The sequence below is a fragment of the Babylonia areolata genome, chromosome 2 (assembly GCF_041734735.1).
Source record: "Babylonia areolata isolate BAREFJ2019XMU chromosome 2, ASM4173473v1, whole genome shotgun sequence".
NCBI lineage: Eukaryota > Metazoa > Mollusca > Gastropoda > Neogastropoda > Buccinidae > Babylonia > Babylonia areolata.
Window position 1 is genome coordinate 31,567,386 of NC_134877.1, and position 18,128 is coordinate 31,585,513.

The 18,128-nt window shown below is 41.0% G+C and overlaps 1 protein-coding gene across 1 annotated transcript in view; it reads left to right on the forward strand.

The window, feature by feature from the left end:
* The first annotated feature begins 883 nt into the window (after positions 1 to 883).
* The window catches only part of LOC143300342 (phosphoacetylglucosamine mutase-like), a 25,995-nt gene continuing 8,750 nt past the window's right edge, over positions 884 to 18,128 (forward strand). The window contains exons 1-12 of the mRNA XM_076613945.1: positions 884 to 1,006; positions 5,075 to 5,145; positions 5,509 to 5,638; positions 6,710 to 6,805; positions 7,308 to 7,381; positions 9,195 to 9,322; positions 10,533 to 10,685; positions 11,378 to 11,420; positions 12,231 to 12,355; positions 14,066 to 14,179; positions 15,811 to 15,912; positions 17,736 to 17,791. Coding sequence (XP_076470060.1) covers positions 909 to 1,006; positions 5,075 to 5,145; positions 5,509 to 5,638; positions 6,710 to 6,805; positions 7,308 to 7,381; positions 9,195 to 9,322; positions 10,533 to 10,685; positions 11,378 to 11,420; positions 12,231 to 12,355; positions 14,066 to 14,179; positions 15,811 to 15,912; positions 17,736 to 17,791 — 1,190 coding nt within the window. The 5' untranslated portion in view covers positions 884 to 908. The remainder of the gene's footprint in view (positions 1,007 to 5,074; positions 5,146 to 5,508; positions 5,639 to 6,709; positions 6,806 to 7,307; positions 7,382 to 9,194; positions 9,323 to 10,532; positions 10,686 to 11,377; positions 11,421 to 12,230; positions 12,356 to 14,065; positions 14,180 to 15,810; positions 15,913 to 17,735; positions 17,792 to 18,128) is intronic.

The following is an 18,128-nucleotide window of genomic DNA, read 5'->3' on the forward strand; positions in this document are numbered from 1 at the left end:
CAGACGCCGTTTTCGCAAGCTTACTCTAGCACATATATAATAAATAAGAGAGAGAAAATAGAAGTTTGATGGGACATATAAACGTCTCCGCACTCAAACTTGGATGGCGAATAACAGCAGTTTCTTCCATTTGACCAAGATCCGTTCAAAAAAAAATCAGCTATAATCATGATAAAAAACATCAACAATAAAAACCCACTGAAGATATCTAATTCAAATGTCAGTGAAACATTTAAAACCAAATAACCACTTGTGGTATCTCCTAGTACGTCCAAACAGTGCATGATGTGAATAATCTGATAGTTGTAAACAAACTTAATAGATTGATAGACTGTCTGTGGAGCACACAACAATATAAATACAAAGCAACATTTCTAACAATTTCACATGAGGTTGAAGACATTAACAGGTTCAGTTTAAACCTATTTGGTTTGGACAACAAAAAACAAAGCGCATTTCATTTTCTGTCGAATCTTTTGCATAAAGGGCAAATCAGATCACTGTCATTACATGTTCTATATCTATAATGATGAACCGCTAACTCTGAAATACCTAATCTGAATCTTGTCGCTATATATATCTCAAAGACAGAGACAGAGAGATTAGAGGGAATGAACTGTATCTAGCTTGTTAACAAATGGTATTTAGCTAGAGTTTTTTCCCTTTGACCACGATACTTTCACATGAAGATTTCCATTCTTCGAAACACTTTTAAAATGCGTTGCTTCTGAGAAACAATTGTTGTGTTCATTTATAAGTGACAAATTTTTTGTTGAAAAATAATTTCAAAACAGTTACGATCAACGAATGCAACAAACAAACTGAAACCACACTAATCTCCCGAACATCGGTTCATGCAGGTGTGTCTGATCAAAGAGTAATCTCCCTTACACATCGCTTTGATCAAAATGACTTCCACGCAGAGAGCAGACGCTGTTGGGATGGAGAAACATCCTCGGAAACAGGACAAAATCATCGCATATGGAACGGCGGGGTTTAGAACAAAGTAAGTATACTACATATATATATTTCTATCACATCATGTACAATATTTCATGCTGTAGTGTCGGTTTTAGTTGTAATCTTGCCACGTTGCCGACATCCGTATCAAAATGGGTGTCTCACCACAGCAACATAGGCACCTGCTTTTGTTAGTGACTTCAATGTGGAGAGAAGTTGGGAAACTACTTCCAATTCATCTTCTAACCCAAACAACTTAAATTCTAAAATATTTCATCACGGTAAAGTCAAATATTTTTAACACAAGGCAAACGACTGAAAATTGGACACACAAATGACAAATCAGCGATATATTCCATCTCTCTCTCTTAGACTTTTAACCCGTGCCACTGTGTGTGTGTGTGTGTGTGTGCGTGTGTGTGTGTGTGTGTGTGTGTGTGTGTGTGTGTGTGTGTGTGTGTGTGTGTGTGTGTGTGTGTGTGTGTATGTCTGTCTGTCTGTCTGCCTGTCTGTCTGTCTATCTGTCTGACATCAAAATGTTACATCTGAGTATTTATGCGCTCTTTGTGTACATGCATTCGTGTACATGCATTCGTGTGTGTGTGTGTGTGTGTGTCACTCTGTGTGTCACTCTGTGTGTGTGTATGTGTCACTGTGTGTGTGCTTGTAGAAATTCTTATGAATCAGTGCAAAATGTACAAGTTGGTGTTTTTTTTTGCAATATTAGTTATTAGTATTAAAGCGCTGGACTTTCAATCTGAGGGGCCCGGGTTCAAATCTCGATAACAGCGCCTGGTGTGTAAAGGATGGAGATTTTTCAGATCTCCCAAGTCATATGTGCAGATCTGCTAGTGCCTGAACCCACTTTGTGTGTATACGCACGCAGAAGATCAAATAAACACACAAAAAACCACCTGTGATCCATCATTCCATGTCAACATTCGGTAGGTTATGGAAACAAGAATATACCCAGCATGCACACCCCCCCGAAAGTGGAGTATGGCTGCCTTCATGACAGGGAAGAAACAGTCATACACGTAAAAGCCCACATGTGAGAGTTGCAGTTCACAAATAAAGTAGAAGATTCATATACATTTACTGATTCAGTAATGCCTTTTATGAATGTCAGTATGTATATTCACACATTCACACACAAACAGATAATAACATATGCATACTGTAACAATTTACTGGGATTTTTGTATCAAATGGAAAAAGTAAGAAAAATCTCTTGAAGATATTAGTATTTATTACAAAATTAACAATGAAAAATGAAATGTATTAGACAGTCATGGATTTTTTTTTTTTTTTATGGTAAATATTTGTATACCACAGAAAATGTAATGAACATTTTAAAAGTTGGTTCATAGATATTTTAAAAGAGAATTAGTTTGTAGAGGAAATGTTCTGAGAGTTCAAAATTGAGGGAGGGATGGAATTTTGAGGGGGTAAGGAGTTCGTTAGTGAGAGGATAAGGATGATGAATAAGAAACAGTTAAATGAAAAGCATTGGGAACATTCAAAACAGGAATGGGGGAATGAGGTTCGAATCCCGGCAGAGTCACCAGTATTTTCTCCCCCTCCACTAGACCTTGAGTGGTGGTCTGGACACTTGTCATTTGGATGAGACAATAAATTGAGGTCCTGTTTGCAGCATGCACCTAGCACACTGTAGAAAAATCCACTTTGACAGGAAAAAAAAACGCCAAAAAAAACTGCTGGCAGGAAAAAATACAAAAAAAAAAAGGGTGGTGCTCTCAGTGTAGCAATGCACTCTCCCTGGAAAGAGCAGTCCGAAATCTGTTGTTACAATACAATACATACACACACTCAGACACTGTAAAGTTCTGTAAATTATATATTCATTCTTACGCTGCATAGAATCACTTAATCACACACTCTTCAAGGTCCTTTTGCATGCATGCCAAGGAGCAGACTGCACATTTTTGCACACATATATATTGTGTCTGCAGTGGTTAAAAGTCCATGCTGGTAGTAGCTCCCCTACTATTCAGTCCATTCAGAATAGTTCTCAAGCTTCACATCTTTTAGCTATTTTTGTAACAATATGTCTGCCATTGCTGTATCCTTGTTTTCAATAATGTTATGATAGAAAACTTTTTGATCATCAAAAGGGCTTTGTGTGGGCGCATGGTCATAACTCAGCCCTTCCCCCACCCCCCAACCCCTTCACACACACACAAAAATCATAGGGTTCTTCCGTTGTGCTTTGATGCTGGACATGGATCCAAATGTACCATCTGTTGTGCAATTACATGTGAAGAGATTCGCTGTGTTTTATGTGTCCCACATTAGCTGTTGTCAAATAATTCCATTTTCAGCTATCATGCAGAGATAAAGTACTCAGATTTGTTTGAAATGATGGCAGGTGTTGGTCTCTCTCTCTCTCTCTCTCTCTCTCTCTCTCTCTCTCTCTGTGTGTGTGTGTGTGTGTGCTAGAAACCTGGTTTGTCATGTGGTTGCTAAATCACATGTTGCCTTACTACTCTATTTATTACTTAAAATGATTATAACACTAACATCAACAACAACAGTACTACTACTACTAATAATAATGATAGTAATAATACCAATATTATCATTATCATCATTATTATTAACTGCTTAAGATGTTACACCAGATTCTTGCAAAAGGTAAACAAATATTGAAATGAAAATTTGGCGGACACATGTAATAATGATAGAGTAGCATATAATTTCTTTCTTCAGTTCAGTCCAATCCAAACGACAATTTCTGGTGCCTGTTGAAGTGTATTGGAGGAAATGTTTGCTCACCCAAGATCCTCACAGTGGACAGTTCGTGCCCTGCCCATGCCATGTCAACTTGGACACGAAGAATGCCCTAAATCTTCCCCTTCTCCTTGCCTCTGTGTGTGTGTGTGTGTGTGTGGTAGTGTGCGAGTGTGCCTGTATGTGTGTATGCTTGCATGCGCATATGGTGGTGTAGTGGTGGCCTGGTGCATCGTACCAGACAGGGGGAGCTAGTGTGCACAGGTTCCAGTACCATATAAGGACCAGGATATTTCTCTCCCTCTCCCCCTCCACTAGACCTTGGGTGGTGGTCTGGGTGCTAGTCATTCAAATGAGACAATGAACAGAGGTCCTGTGTGCAGCGTGCATTTAGTGCACATAAAATAACCCGCAACAACAAAAGGGTTGTTCTTGGCAAAATTATGTAGAAAAGTCCTCTTTGATTGTGAAATAAATACACTTTTTTTTTCTTTTTTTTTCTTTTTTTTTATAATTTGGTGCTGCACTGTGGCAACATGCTCTCACTGGGGGGAGCAACCCAAATTGCACACAGTGAAATCTGTTGTGACAAAAAGTATTGTAATGTAACACACTACTTGAGTGACAGTGACAGGAACATAATATGATTAGCTGTTTGTTACCTGCGCGTGGTTTCCTTAACTATTATGTTGCATGAATTTAATTTGATCAAGCGGTTATGGATCACTTTGGAGATCCAAGTAAAGGCTGCTATATACAGCACTTTCCCTGTGTCAGTGCTTGTGTGCCTGACAATGCTTGGGTTCTAACCATAGCATGTTTTCATGACCTCCCTTGCATCATCCTTTTCAAAACCCCAAGCATAAAGTGCAAAGATAAGATATTTTCAAAATGGGCTATTTGTTACCATTATTTCCTTTCTTCACAGTCTGTTTTGTTGCCTTGTTTTCTGCTTATTCTTTACTTCATCATTGATGGGCTTCTTTGGGAAGTAGTTGAATGGTGACTCTTCCTTTCTATGATTGAGGATACCATGAAAGGATGATTAGTTTCTCTAGATCACTTGCCAGGGGAAAGTTCACTTTTAATACTTGAATGTCTGAGTCCACAGGGGGTTAAAGTGCCGTCATATCAGGCAAACAGTTAGCTGTCTTCTTCAGAAAGAAACCAAATAACCTCTAATTGCAATTTCTGATTTAGTTCAAAGAGGTTTTGTTCTTGATTTACATCTCCCTTTTTATCTTCGCAAAATTATTTTGAAGTTATGGAAGGGGACTTCTTTGCTTGTTCCTCTTCACTATAATGTTTTAAGAATATTTGTGTGAGTGTTTTATAATGTCATTGTCATGTTTCTGTTATTCAGAGCTGAAGATCTGGACCATGTTATGTACAGAATGGGACTACTGGCAGTGCTGGCCTCCCAAGCAAGAAAAGGTAGTGTCAGGGTCTCTGTGTGTTGGTGTGTGTGTGTGGTGCATGTGTTGCCTGTGTGTTTTGTTTCTTTCTTTCGTTTTAAACGCTTCCTTGAAATGATAGAGTAGTAGTGTGTATAAAATCAAGCCAGTTGCTCATGAATATGAGTGCGAGAAACATTTTGTGACTATCATATAGCACATTATGCGTCTGAGAGACCAAACAAAAGAAATCAGAAGAAAAAGGAAGAGAAGCATTAAAGGGTTGGGAGAGCACATGTGTGTGTGTGTGTGTGTGTGTGTGTGTGTTTGAGTTTGTCCATTTGCTTGCACATTTGAAATATTTCTGGTTTTTACTTTATTTTATTTTATTTTATTTTTTCAGCCACAATAGGTGTGATGATAACGGCATCCCACAACCCTGAGGAGGATAATGGTGTGAAACTGGTTGAACCGTTTGGTGAAATGATGCAGCCTGCATGGGAGAAATACGCCACTCAGCTGGCTAATGTCACGTATGTTCTATGTGGAATGTCTTCCTCTGTCATGAAAGTGTTGACAGTGTCTTCAGATGAGTGGCTTGAAAGGTTTAGTTGAGAGGGGAGAGAAGGTGAGGGCGGGAGAGATCAAAATATTCTGCTAGCAGTGAGTTTCGTTACAATGATGCTTCAGTCATCACACAATTTTATTTTTATTTTTTTTCTATATTATTTTTTCAATATTCATTTACCTCTCCGTTTTTTGGTGTTTTTTTCTCAAGGCCTGACCAAGCGTGTTCAGCTACGCTGCTGGTCAGGCATCTGCTTGGCAGATGTGGTGCAGCGTATATGGATTTGTCCGAACCCAGAGAAGCCTCCTTGAGCTCCTGATACTGATACTCATCATGAGATGACAAAGAAATATGACTTTCTACTGTTACCATTCTCAGGAACAGAGGAACTTCTGCATTTGTGAGCTGCAACATGCACATTGATGGTTTCTGAATCATGGAGGAGTAAGAATTCTGTTTAATGTCCTGTCACACTTACTAGTCATTGTTGATTTTTTTTTTTTTTTTTTTTTTCAATTTTTAATCTTTTTATTTAAAGATAAATAAGTAAAAAGGTAGGAGAGGTGGGGCACTTGTATTTTCATCGGGGGGAGACAGTATAGATGACTAAAATTGGGTGTTTATGTGCAGTACTGTATCTGTTCTGCCATTTAAGCAACCATAATGTTTACAGTTTTCAGGGATGAGTGCATGTTGAGTACGTTTTTGCTACTTCAATCCACAAAACACCTGTGTGGTGTATGTGAATCCTCTGAACATATAGGGAGTAAAACTATTGGCCATTACTGATGGTGAATCAAGACGACTATCCATCTTGAGATACTTTCCTCAACTTTTGTTGTCATCCATTGGTAACTATCTGCCACACTCTTGTTAGCTGTTAAAAAAGTAATGTGTTCATTGCTGTAAACATTGACTTCCTTTAAACACAAAAGATCTGTTTTTGAAAGGTGAGTTGCCCTGTGTTACATGATAGAATGAAACGGTCACGGAAGATTGCAAACGTTTGTGTGTATGCCTTGGTTACTCATTTCAGTGACAAAGGAATCTCATCCATTTTGGCAAGCATCATTGAGACAGAAAAGATCGACACATCGTTAACTGGGAAAATCTACATGGCCAAGGACACCAGGTGCGTTTCTTTGGAATCAGAGTGATAACATTATTGAGCTGTGTTACAGATCGTGCAGATGATAACACAGTAATTTAACACTGACTCAGACATTCACACACACACACACACACACACACACACACACACAAATCCCACAGAGTTATGTGGTATTATGGCCAGCTCTTGTGTTTGTTGGTATGTTTATACTTTATATATGGAAAATTCGGTCTCTAATCATACCAAGTTTGGTGTCATAATCTTGGTTGTTCATCAGAAACTTACCTGCTTTAATATTTTATGCATGCACACACACGCACACGCACACGCACACACTTATAAACACATGCACACACATGTACACCCCCACACACACTGAGGATATCACTGTTTTAACATAACATTCTGATTCACTTTGTTCATACACATGAACCAAAAAATCAGCAAAATGCTTTAAGTGATTGCTGAGAAAAGTGGATCAGATGACGTTGCATACTGACATGGTATTCACTGCAATTTTCAGACCCAGCAGTGTGTCCTTGGCACAAGCTGTTCAGGATGGGGTTGAGGCACTGGGGGGCCAGTGTAAAGACTATGGTGCGTCTGAGCGACTTGTGTGTTTCTAGTTGCTTGGGAACAAGCATTGTGATGTTTGTGCGTTCTCATGTTGTACATGACTGTGCATGATTAGAGGATTACATCCCCACTCAGTTACTTGGTTACTTCTGTCGTTATGTCTCCCTCTTTGTTTCTGTGTCTGTCTCTGTCTCTCTGTCTGTATGCCTGTTTCTGTCCCTGCTTGTCTGTCTATCTGTGTTTGTCTCTGACTCTGTCTCTGCCTGTCTCTCTCTTTATTCAGCGAGAAAAGTTACATTTTTTCCTTTACAGTTGAGTGATTTTTTTCCCCACTGATGTTTTTGAGAATGTTCTGGCTTATTCCCCATTGACATAAAGATTGTGAGTCATTGTCGATAAGATATTCGTCATTGTCATTCTCTCTCTCTCTCTCTCTCTCTCTCTGCCTGTTTATGTGGCTTTCTCTCTCTCTTTTTGACTCCCCTTCTCTCTGCCTATTTTTAAGCTACCTAACATGATTAATTGCTTAGTCCTAACTTTGGTATGACACTCTGCACAAAGTTAAATGATCCAAACAGAAAATTGTTTTTAAACCAACAGAATCCTCAAAAAAAATTATGCAAGATTTCATGCAGCAAATCAAACAGTGATTGAAGTCCTGATGTATTTGGAAGTTATTACAGTGTATTTTTCAGAGTGTATAGTACTTTCACCTTCAGACTATATCCCTGAATTCATGGTATGTGTATTTTTATATTCCACATTACCTACCATGCATATTTTACTGGCTGTAAAGCTGTTCAGATGTTTATGACGCATCCTCCAGAATTTAAAGAATTTCCAGCACAGCACAGCATATTACAAGATGCATAATGGTTTATAGTATTGGTAGGTCGATCGCTGTTGCCGTCACAGCCATGTTTGCTTCTTCAGTCAAAGTTGATTTTGAGGCCCGGACATCATCGGAACTCTCTTTGCATGTTGCAGCATCTGCTGTTTCATCTGTTCTGTCCATCTCTGCCATCTTGAATCTATCCTGTTCCTGCTCCCTCTTGTGAGTTGTTAGTGAGCTGTTTTCATTCTGATTCATGTGAAGGTATCATTCGTTTTCACCACCATGGATGTCGAACTTCCAGGTACAGAGGTTGACCTCAGATCTTGACCGTTCAATAGGCACACTCAAGGCCTGACCAGTGTGTTGGGTGAAGATCAGGCATCAGCTGTTTTGTTTTTTCAGGTAGATGTGGTGTAGCATGAATGGATTGGTCAGAACTCTTTGTAGCTTCCTTGAAACTGCATCTTGGCACATGGTATGATAAGGCACATGGGTCTTCTTCTTCTGTGTTCGTGGGCTGCAACTCCCACGTTCACTTGGATGTACACGAGTGGGCTTTTACGTGTATGACCGTTTTTACCCCGCCATGTAGGCAGCCATACTCCGTTTTCGGGGGTGTGCATGCTGGGTATGTTCTTGTTTCCATAACCCACCGAACGCTGACATGAATTACAGGATCTTTAACGTGCGTATTCGATCTTCTGCTTGCATATACACATGAAGGGGGCTCAGGCACTAGCAGGTCTGCACATATGTTGACCTGGGAGATCGTAAAAATCTCCACCCTTTACCCACCAGGCGCCATCACTGTGATTTGAACCCGGGACCCTCAGATTGACAGTCCAACGCTTTAACCACGCGGCTATTGCGCCCGTCGCACATGGGTCAAAGTTTGGGGAAAAAAGTACCACCTCATGACGTTAAGATAGGTTCTCAGGCTGATTTGAGTGTTTTATCATGTGTTGATGATAGTTGTTTGATTGTGTCACTGGTTCACAGGACTGCTGACCACACCCCAGCTTCACTACATGGTGTGCTGCACTAACACGCAGGAAGCGTATGGTGTTGCATCAGAGGACGGCTACTACGATAAACTGACCACAGCCTTCCTCAAACTGCAAACCCAGGTCAGTGTCATTGTCAGTGCTGGGTCATTTTGTTTTATGGTGAAAGCTGAGAATGCGTGGAAAGTGTATGAACAGTGTGATATTGCTGACAACATGGAAAAATCAGCATCAAGGTTTCTAATGCTTGTGTGTGTGTGCGTGCGCGCGCATGCGTGTGTGTGTACAATGCTTTTTGAGTATGTGTAAGTGCATACTTCGGTGTGTTACAGAGCTGATTTTTTCTTCTCATATGTGATTGATTTCTGGTAAACAGTCACTGTCTTCATCTGATGGTCCATATGTGCCTGTCTTCTTTTCTTCATCAAATGAGCATGAATATATTTTGTCTGCGTTTCAGATTGATTGCAACTCATATATGTATATCAGATGAAGGTATACAGTTGTAAAAATAAAGTATATATTCTTCTTCACATCACATATGTGTATGTATGCACACACACACATTCATACACACTCATATACTCACACACACATACACATACAAACACACACACATACATGATACACACACATGCACACACACAGACACACACATGATTCTCTCTCTCATTCTCTCTCTCTCAAACTCTCACTTGCTCATATGATAACAAAAGTAATGTGGAGGCTTATATAGCATGGTTCCCCACCTTCAAAAGAAGGCTCACCACGCTTTACAGTAGAAAAGAGATGTATAACATTTGAAAATATGATGATAAAATGAGATGAAAAGATTCACCACCCAATATCATTCACAGCACAAAAAATGGCACACCACACACACACACACACACACACCCTCACACACCCACACACACACCCACATCCACACCCATACACACCCCCACCTGCCCCCTTCCCCCCCCCCCCACATACACATCCTCACCCTCCCACCCACAAACACACACACACACACACACACACACACCCTCACACACCCACACATACACTCTCACACACCCACACCCATACACCCCCCCACCTGTCCACACCCACCCACAACCACCCCCCCCCACACACACACACACACACACACACACACCCTTCCCCCCACACTCCCCCACACACCACACACACCCACACGGCCCCACCCCCTGCCTCCACACCCACACACACACACACACACACGACCCCCCTCCCATTCCCCCCTGCCCCCCAACACACACACACACACACAAAACCTACCTACCAACCAACCAACACTCTCTCTGATAAGCCACGCCTTGGTGTGCAGGGCGATGGTCAGGGCAAGTACTGCAGACAGCTATACCTGGATGCAGCCAATGGGGTGGGGGCTCCCAAGGTCAGCTTGCTGCAGAGTCGACTTGGAGACAGCCTTCAGGTGCACATCACTAACGATGGCTCACAGGGAAAGCTGAACTACAGGGTGAGTACTAACCCCTGAAAACAGAGTATAGATGCCTAAAATGGTTGGGGGGGGGGAGTAAAAACGGTCATCCACTTTAAATAAAAGCCCATTCGTACGTATATAAGTGAACAACAGAGGAGTTGTTGCAACTAACTCTGAAAATGGAGAATGGCTGTCTATGTGGTGGGGTAAAAACAATCTACTAATTAGAATTACGGCTTTTCTCTCAGCCGTGTGAGTTGTAGCGTGACTAGAAAGACTACAGCTTTGAGTTTGACAAAAAAAGAATTCAGTCTCATTCCTAGCAGGCTGAAAAGTGCAGTGCAGGAAAACAATTAGATTGCCATGATATGGCCCTGTTAGGTTAGCTTGGCTATGAGCAGCAGTGATTCTCTTGCAGATTAAATCAGTTCAGTTCAGTTACTCGAGGAGGTGTCACTGCGTTTGGACAAATCCATATACACTACGCCATACCTTCTAAGCAGATGCCTGACCAGCAGTGTAACCCAACATGCTTAGTCAGGCCTTGAGGAGAAAAAAAAAAAAACATAAAAAAATAAATGGATGCATCATTACATTAACGAATAAGTGAATAAATACCAGTTTTAGCTAAAATTTTAGCACATCTGATCTGAACTAAATCGCGGCATTGTCGTATCCAAATGTTGTTCCATTGTCCAATGCACACATGTTGTTTTTTCTGTCTGCAGTGTGGGGCGGATTACGTGAAAGTTCAGCAGTGTGCACCTGATGGTACGTAAGATGGGTTGAGATAGATCGTGGCTTTTCTTCCCCCCTATGTCTTCACTGTTGTTTTGTCTGTTTACCTGTCAGTTTGTTTGTTCGTCAGTCTCTTTGTTCAGTCCTTCCCATGCCTTTTGTGAGGTGCAGGTCTGCGTCAGTCTCTTCACCGTCCAGCCGTATTTCTGTCTTGTCTGTTCGAAAGACAGTTTAAAACAATACGATAACATGATAAGGTAGACACACGCATAATACATCTGTGCGCACACATATGTACACATGCACAAACACATGCATGCACAAGCATAAGTTTTGCACACACATCCACACGCACATCTTTACCCACATCCACACCCATGAACACACGCACACACAACACACACACAAACACATACACACAAACACACACACACAAAAACACATACACACACACATGCACACACGCACACATCCACACGCACATCTTTGCCCACATCCACACCAATGAACACCCGCACACACAACACACACACAAACACATACACACAAACACACACATGCAAACACACACACACACGCACACATCTACACACACACACACGCATGCACACACACACACACACACACACACACACACACACACACACACACACACACACACACACACACACACACACACACACACACTCAGACACACAAAACACATGCACACACACACACACAAACTCACACACACACACACAGAGACCAAGAATTAAAGACAACAACAACGACAACAACTAAACAACCTATTCAGAATGGACATCAATGCTGGAAGAGATCACTTTGAAATGTGTATTTCAGGGCTGAAGATTGAGCCAGGCATGCGGTGTGCCTCATTTGACGGAGACGCGGATCGCATTGTTTACTACTACCTGGATCAGCAGCAGTGCTTTCATCTTCTGGATGGCGACAAGATCGCTATCCTGGTGAGGAAAACATGGTGCCTGAGCTTTATACTACTCTGGTGAGAAAAGAAAAACACACTTCATAACTGGGCTTTTAAGCTTTTGGGCTTTACGCTACTCTGGTGAGAAAAAGCGTAATAGCTGGGCTTTATGCTATTCTGATGAGAAAAACATAGAGAAAAACTTAATAGCTGGGCTTTATGCTACTCTGGTGAGAAAAATGTAATAACTTGGCTTTATGCTATAATGGTGAGAGAAACATAGTAACTGGGATTTATGCAACTCTGGTGAGAAAAATGTAATAGTTGACCAGCCGCCGTGGTGAAGTGGTTAGCGTCGCGGACTGACGGCTGGGAGGATGCCGGTTCGAATCCCAGCAGAGGTGGGTTTTTTGGCCCATGGCCAGCTCCTACCCAGAGTTGAGTGTGCTGTGGGCTTAAATGGGGAGACTGGGGCCACACAGTCGAGTGTCATCCACTTCAAGGATGCGTCTTTGGGTGTGTTGCTCTAATTACTTGACCAACACTGCAAGCGTCTGTATCTCTCGGGTCAGGTTAACGCCGGGATATCATTATGACAGGAAGCGTAGAGTACAGCCTTGTCACGCAGTTTCCAAACCAAAGTGGACCTCCATAGCAACATTGTCATCCTCCTCCTCCTCCTCCATCATCATCAGAATAGACAAAACAGTTTCAAAGTCTGGCTTTTCATGCCCTGCTCTCATGGTGACCTCAGTTTCAATACCCCTCCACTTCTGTGCTTGGGGTGAGTCCTGTCAATGTCTTCAGTGTCAGTAGATTCATGGGGGGCTGTTGTTTGAGGGACGTGGTGGTGGTCTCCACTCTGGGAGGGACGCTCACTCAGTCTGGCTCCGCGACTATGCCATTATTGTCGTTAGTAGGGGGCTTAGTAGGTGGTGTCCTAAGTACGTTAAATCAGAACAGGCACCACTGAACACCACAGAAGTGATTCAGCAGCAGTGCAGGGTCTCCTCTGTTGTGTGGCCTCCTGGTGACCTAACATGGATGGTGCCCTGCGGACTGCCGACATTGGAACTGTGATGGACGAACCCGGGTGTGGCCGTGTATGGGGGAATCTAAATGAGCAGAGTGGGAGTGATGCCACTGAAACGGTGCAGATGATGGGACAGCAAAAAGCAAAAACAAAAACAAAAACCCGTAATAACTGGGCTTTATGCTACTATGGTGAGAAAAACTTTATAACTGGCCTTTATGCTAATACTGTGAGAAAAACGTAATAACTGGCCTTTCTGCTTCTGCGGTGAGAAAAACGTAATAACTGGGCTTTATGAAACTCTGGTGAGAAAAATGTAGTAAGTGGGCTTTATGCTACTACGATGAGAAAAACATAATAACTGGGCTTTGTATGACTATGGTGTAGGTGGTAGGGTTACTGTAAATTGAACGCATTGTGGTGGTGTGTGTAGGTGGTAGGGTTACTGTAAATTGAACACATGGTGGTGGTGTGTGTAGGTGGTAGGGTTACTGTAAACTGGTGCATGTAGGTGGTAGGGTTACTGTAAACTGGTGTGTGTAGGTGGTAGGGTTACTGTAGACTGGTGTGTGTAGATGGCAGGGTTACTGTAAACTGGTGTGTGTAGATGGCAGGGTTACTGTAAACTGGTGTGTGTAGGTGGTAGGGTTACTGTAAACTGGTGTGTGTAGATGGCAGGGTTACTGTGAACTGAACACATGGTGGTGGTGTGTGCAGGTGGCGGGGTACCTTCAGGAACTGGTCAAGGGCAGTGGTCTGAGTTTGAACCTGGGCCTGGTGCAGACTGCCTATGCCAATGGCAGCTCCACTCACTTCATCACAGACATTATGGTGAGAGCAGTTGATGATGGTTGAAGGGTTTGTTGTTGTTGTTTTTCTTTTGTGTGTATGTGTGTGTGTGTGCGCGGGTTTGTGTGTGTGTGTGTGTGCGTATTTGCTGAGAAGACAGAGCACAAAAGTGTAAAAAGATATGTAAAAAATGTGTTTAGCACAATCAGCATAGTAAGAAGGGAAATAAACAAATAGATAAATGTAAAAAAAAATGTGTTTAGCACAATCAGCATAGTAAGAAGGGAAATAAACAAATAGATAAATCGTGTTGTTCATAGCCCAGCTGACTGCATTGGGCCATTTCAGGGCTGATCACCCATCTGTTCATAAAACCAGTTGAGGAGAACAAAAAGCTGCCGTAAAAAGAGGGCGCTAGTCAGGGATACACCGGGGAGGTAACCTACTTCGGGAGGTTATCGGCCATAGCTACTTTCGTTTTCTCCGCATAGGCGGGTAGTAGTTTGCACAGGACAGGAATCAGACCCCTTTTAGGAAGAAAATTTCCTCATAAAAGGTCAATCAAAACAACGTTGAAAGACCTCTTTACTCATGTCTCGCTCAGTTCATGTAAAATTTGAATAAAGTTTTAGAATGGTGAAAGTAGTATGAGAAGACCAGTTCACCCAGGTCTGTTCCATGTTAATCCATATCAAGTTGAGAGTATTGATTTCCTTCAGAAGGAGAGAAAGAAGACTGAGATGAAGACAGTTGTAGAAGGAAACTGTCAGCAGACGATACTGTTTGTGTCGCTTCTTTGCTTCTTTTTTCTTTCTTTTTTTTTATATATATATATTTTTGTGTGTGTGTGTGTGCGTGTTTGTTTTTAGCTGGAAGGTGTGTATGTTTGTTTTTAGCTGGAAGGTGTGTGTGTTTGTTTTTAGCTAGAAGGTGTGTGCGGGTTTGTTTTTAGCTGGAAGGTGTGTGTGTTTGTTTTTAGTTGGAAGCTGTGTGTGTATTTGTTTTTAGCTGGAAGGTGTGTGTGTTTGTTTTTAGCTGGAAGGTGTGTGTGTGTGTGTGTTTTTAGCTGGAAGGTGTGTCTTGAAGGTGTGTACATTTGTTTTTAGCTGGAAGGTGTGTTTGCGTGTTTTTAGCTAGAAGGTGTGTGTATTTGTTTTTAGCTGGAAGGTGTGTGTGTTTGTTTTTAGCTGGAAGGTGTGTGTGTGTGTGTGTGTGTTTTTAGCTGGAAGGTGTGTGTGTGTGTGTGTTTAGCTGGACAGTGTGTGTGTTTGTTTTTAGCTGGAAGGTGTGTGTGTTTGTTTTTAGCTGGAAGGTGTGTATGTTTGTTTTTAGCTGGAAGGTGTGTGTGTGTGTGTTTGTTTTTAGTTGGAAGGTGTGTGTGTTGTTTTTAGCTAGAAGGTGTGTGTGTTTGTTTTTAGCTGGAAGGTGTGTATGTTTGTTTTTAGCTGGAAGGTGTGTGTGTGTGTGTGTTTGTTTTTAGCTGGAGGACGTGTATGTTTGTTTTTAGCTGAAAGGGTTGGTGCTGGCCTCTGTGGAAACACAATCATACCATCTTGGTAATTTCTTTTTGTGGGTGTGTGTTATATCTGATTGTGTTTTGGTCTGGCAACATCAGTTGCTTTGTGGAGCAAGTGCCCTACTAAATCAGAGACTGAAAATTAAATATGTTCCAGAAAGTCCCAGTGGCGTGTGTACCAACTGGAGTGAAACATCTTCACCACAGAGCTCAGGAGTTTGACATCGGTGTTTACTTTGAAGCCAATGGCCATGGAACTGTAAGTTGACACTCCAGTGTTCTTTTGTTTGTTTGTTTGTTTATTTATTTATTTATTTATTATTGGCCTGTATTCACCATTACTTTCAGATTTGATTTGCAGTCTCATTTTACATTGAAGAAAATATTGCTTTTATTATCATTATTAGTAGTGGTACTAGTAGTAGTAGTATCGTTGTAATTATTGTTTTTGTTATAATTGTTATTATTATTTTTATGGGCATATATGCCTAATCTTGAAAATAATCCATAGGTGTTTACAGATAGAAAAAAACACTGCATATGAATATCAAAAAGGAAAAATTGAACACAAGATACAGTACATTATTAAATCATTCACACACACACACACACACACACACACACACACACACACACACAGAGCACAAACTATTACTGATAGGACAGTGAAAATTACAATATCAAAATGTTGGTATCAAACTCGCTGTGACTCATTAGGTGGTCAGTTGAAAAAGTTTTTTTCAAGTAGATTTTGAGCACACACATGTTATATTATTTTTTCTTTTCTTTAACATGAAGATCAGATCAAGTGTGCATTTGTGACAACTGCGTGCTGTGTCTGTGCATTGTTCGGAGTGGAATTTTGTTTAATGTCCCATCACACATACTGGTCATTGTAGACATTTTGTTAAAGTCTTGACTTTCACATTTGAATGCTATCGTTTATCGTTTGAAGGTAGGAGGGGAAGGGGAGAGAGAATAGTGAGTTGAGGGAAACTGGGTAGAATGAGGATGGCATCAAAGATGAATATTTGAAATGAATATTTAAATACCAGTTAAAGAAAATTTCTTAATGGACTTCCTAAAAGAGAAGTCGTTAATTCAACAAGAGAAACAGCTGATAACGAATGTGAAAAGTCAAAAACATCAACATTCCCAGTGACCTGTGATGATGTACTATCATGCAGGTAGTGCTTCATAAAATGACAGTCAAAAATTATGTGCCTAACTGTCATATCACTGAAACAAATGCTTTTGATATTAGGGCAATATTTAGTCTGTGTAATGAATCAGATAATTGTCTGAACATTAAACTTAAAACTGGTCCGTGAATCAGACCAGAATCTGTGAGAGTCCATTGACGAGGTTTTATAGTTTAATTGAAGGTTTTATAAAAAGTCTCTTCTGCTTAGCAGATGTGGTGTAGTGTATATTGATTTGTCTGAACGCAACTCTTTACTGTTACAGTATGTTACTCATTTCCTTATGACAACAGGCTATGCATTGTTTATTTGTATGAATATAACATACTCCGCACATTACACCAAGCCAAACTGTAATAAATCCTATGTTTTTAAAACTATAAGTGATGTGATGTGGAGTGATGGCCTAGAGGTAATGCGTCCACCTAGGAAGCAAGAGAATCTGAGCACGTTGGTTTGAATCACGGTTCAGCCGCCAATATTTTCTCCCCCTCCACTAGACCTTGAGTGGTGGTCTGGACGTTAGTCATTCGGATGAGATGTTAAACTGAGGTCCCATGTGCAGCATGCACTTAGCGCACGTAAAAGAACGCATGGCAACAAAAGGGTTGTTCCTGGCAAAATTCTGTAGAAAAATCACTTTGATAAGAAAAAAAAATAAAACTACATACAGGAAAAAATAAAAAGAAATGGGTGTCACTGTAGTGTAGCGACGCGCTCTCCCTGGGGAGAGCAGCCCAAATTTCACACAGAGGAATCTGTTGTGATAATAAGAAATACAAACACAAATACAAAAATACAAATAACAAATCGTATGTTTTTAAAACATGTTTATGAGTGAAGTACAATATGAGTCCAATCTTGTGTTTCTCTGGCACAGGTTTTATTCAGCCCCACTGCTCAGGAGGCCGTGCGAAAACAGAGTGGAAATGCAAGGTGAGCTTCTTTTTTTTTTCCCCCCTTTTTTTCCCCTATTGAAATCTGTGTTTGAATCTGATGCTGAACCAGGAGAGAGATTAATGCTTTCTGTTGCTGTGTATTTGACGCTAACAGTGTATGTATGTAGTGATGTGAAGTTGTAGAGCTTTGCTTGGTTTTACAATCACTCTGTGTGTGTGTGTTGTATTTGTGTGCATGTAGTTGTGTATTTGTGTGTATGCATGAGTGTGTGTGTGTGTGTGTGTGTGTGTGTGTAAAGTCCATGAAAAGATTGACTTTTAGTATTTGATTATGTTGTTCACCTTCGACCCTTTTGAGATGTTCCATCAACAGA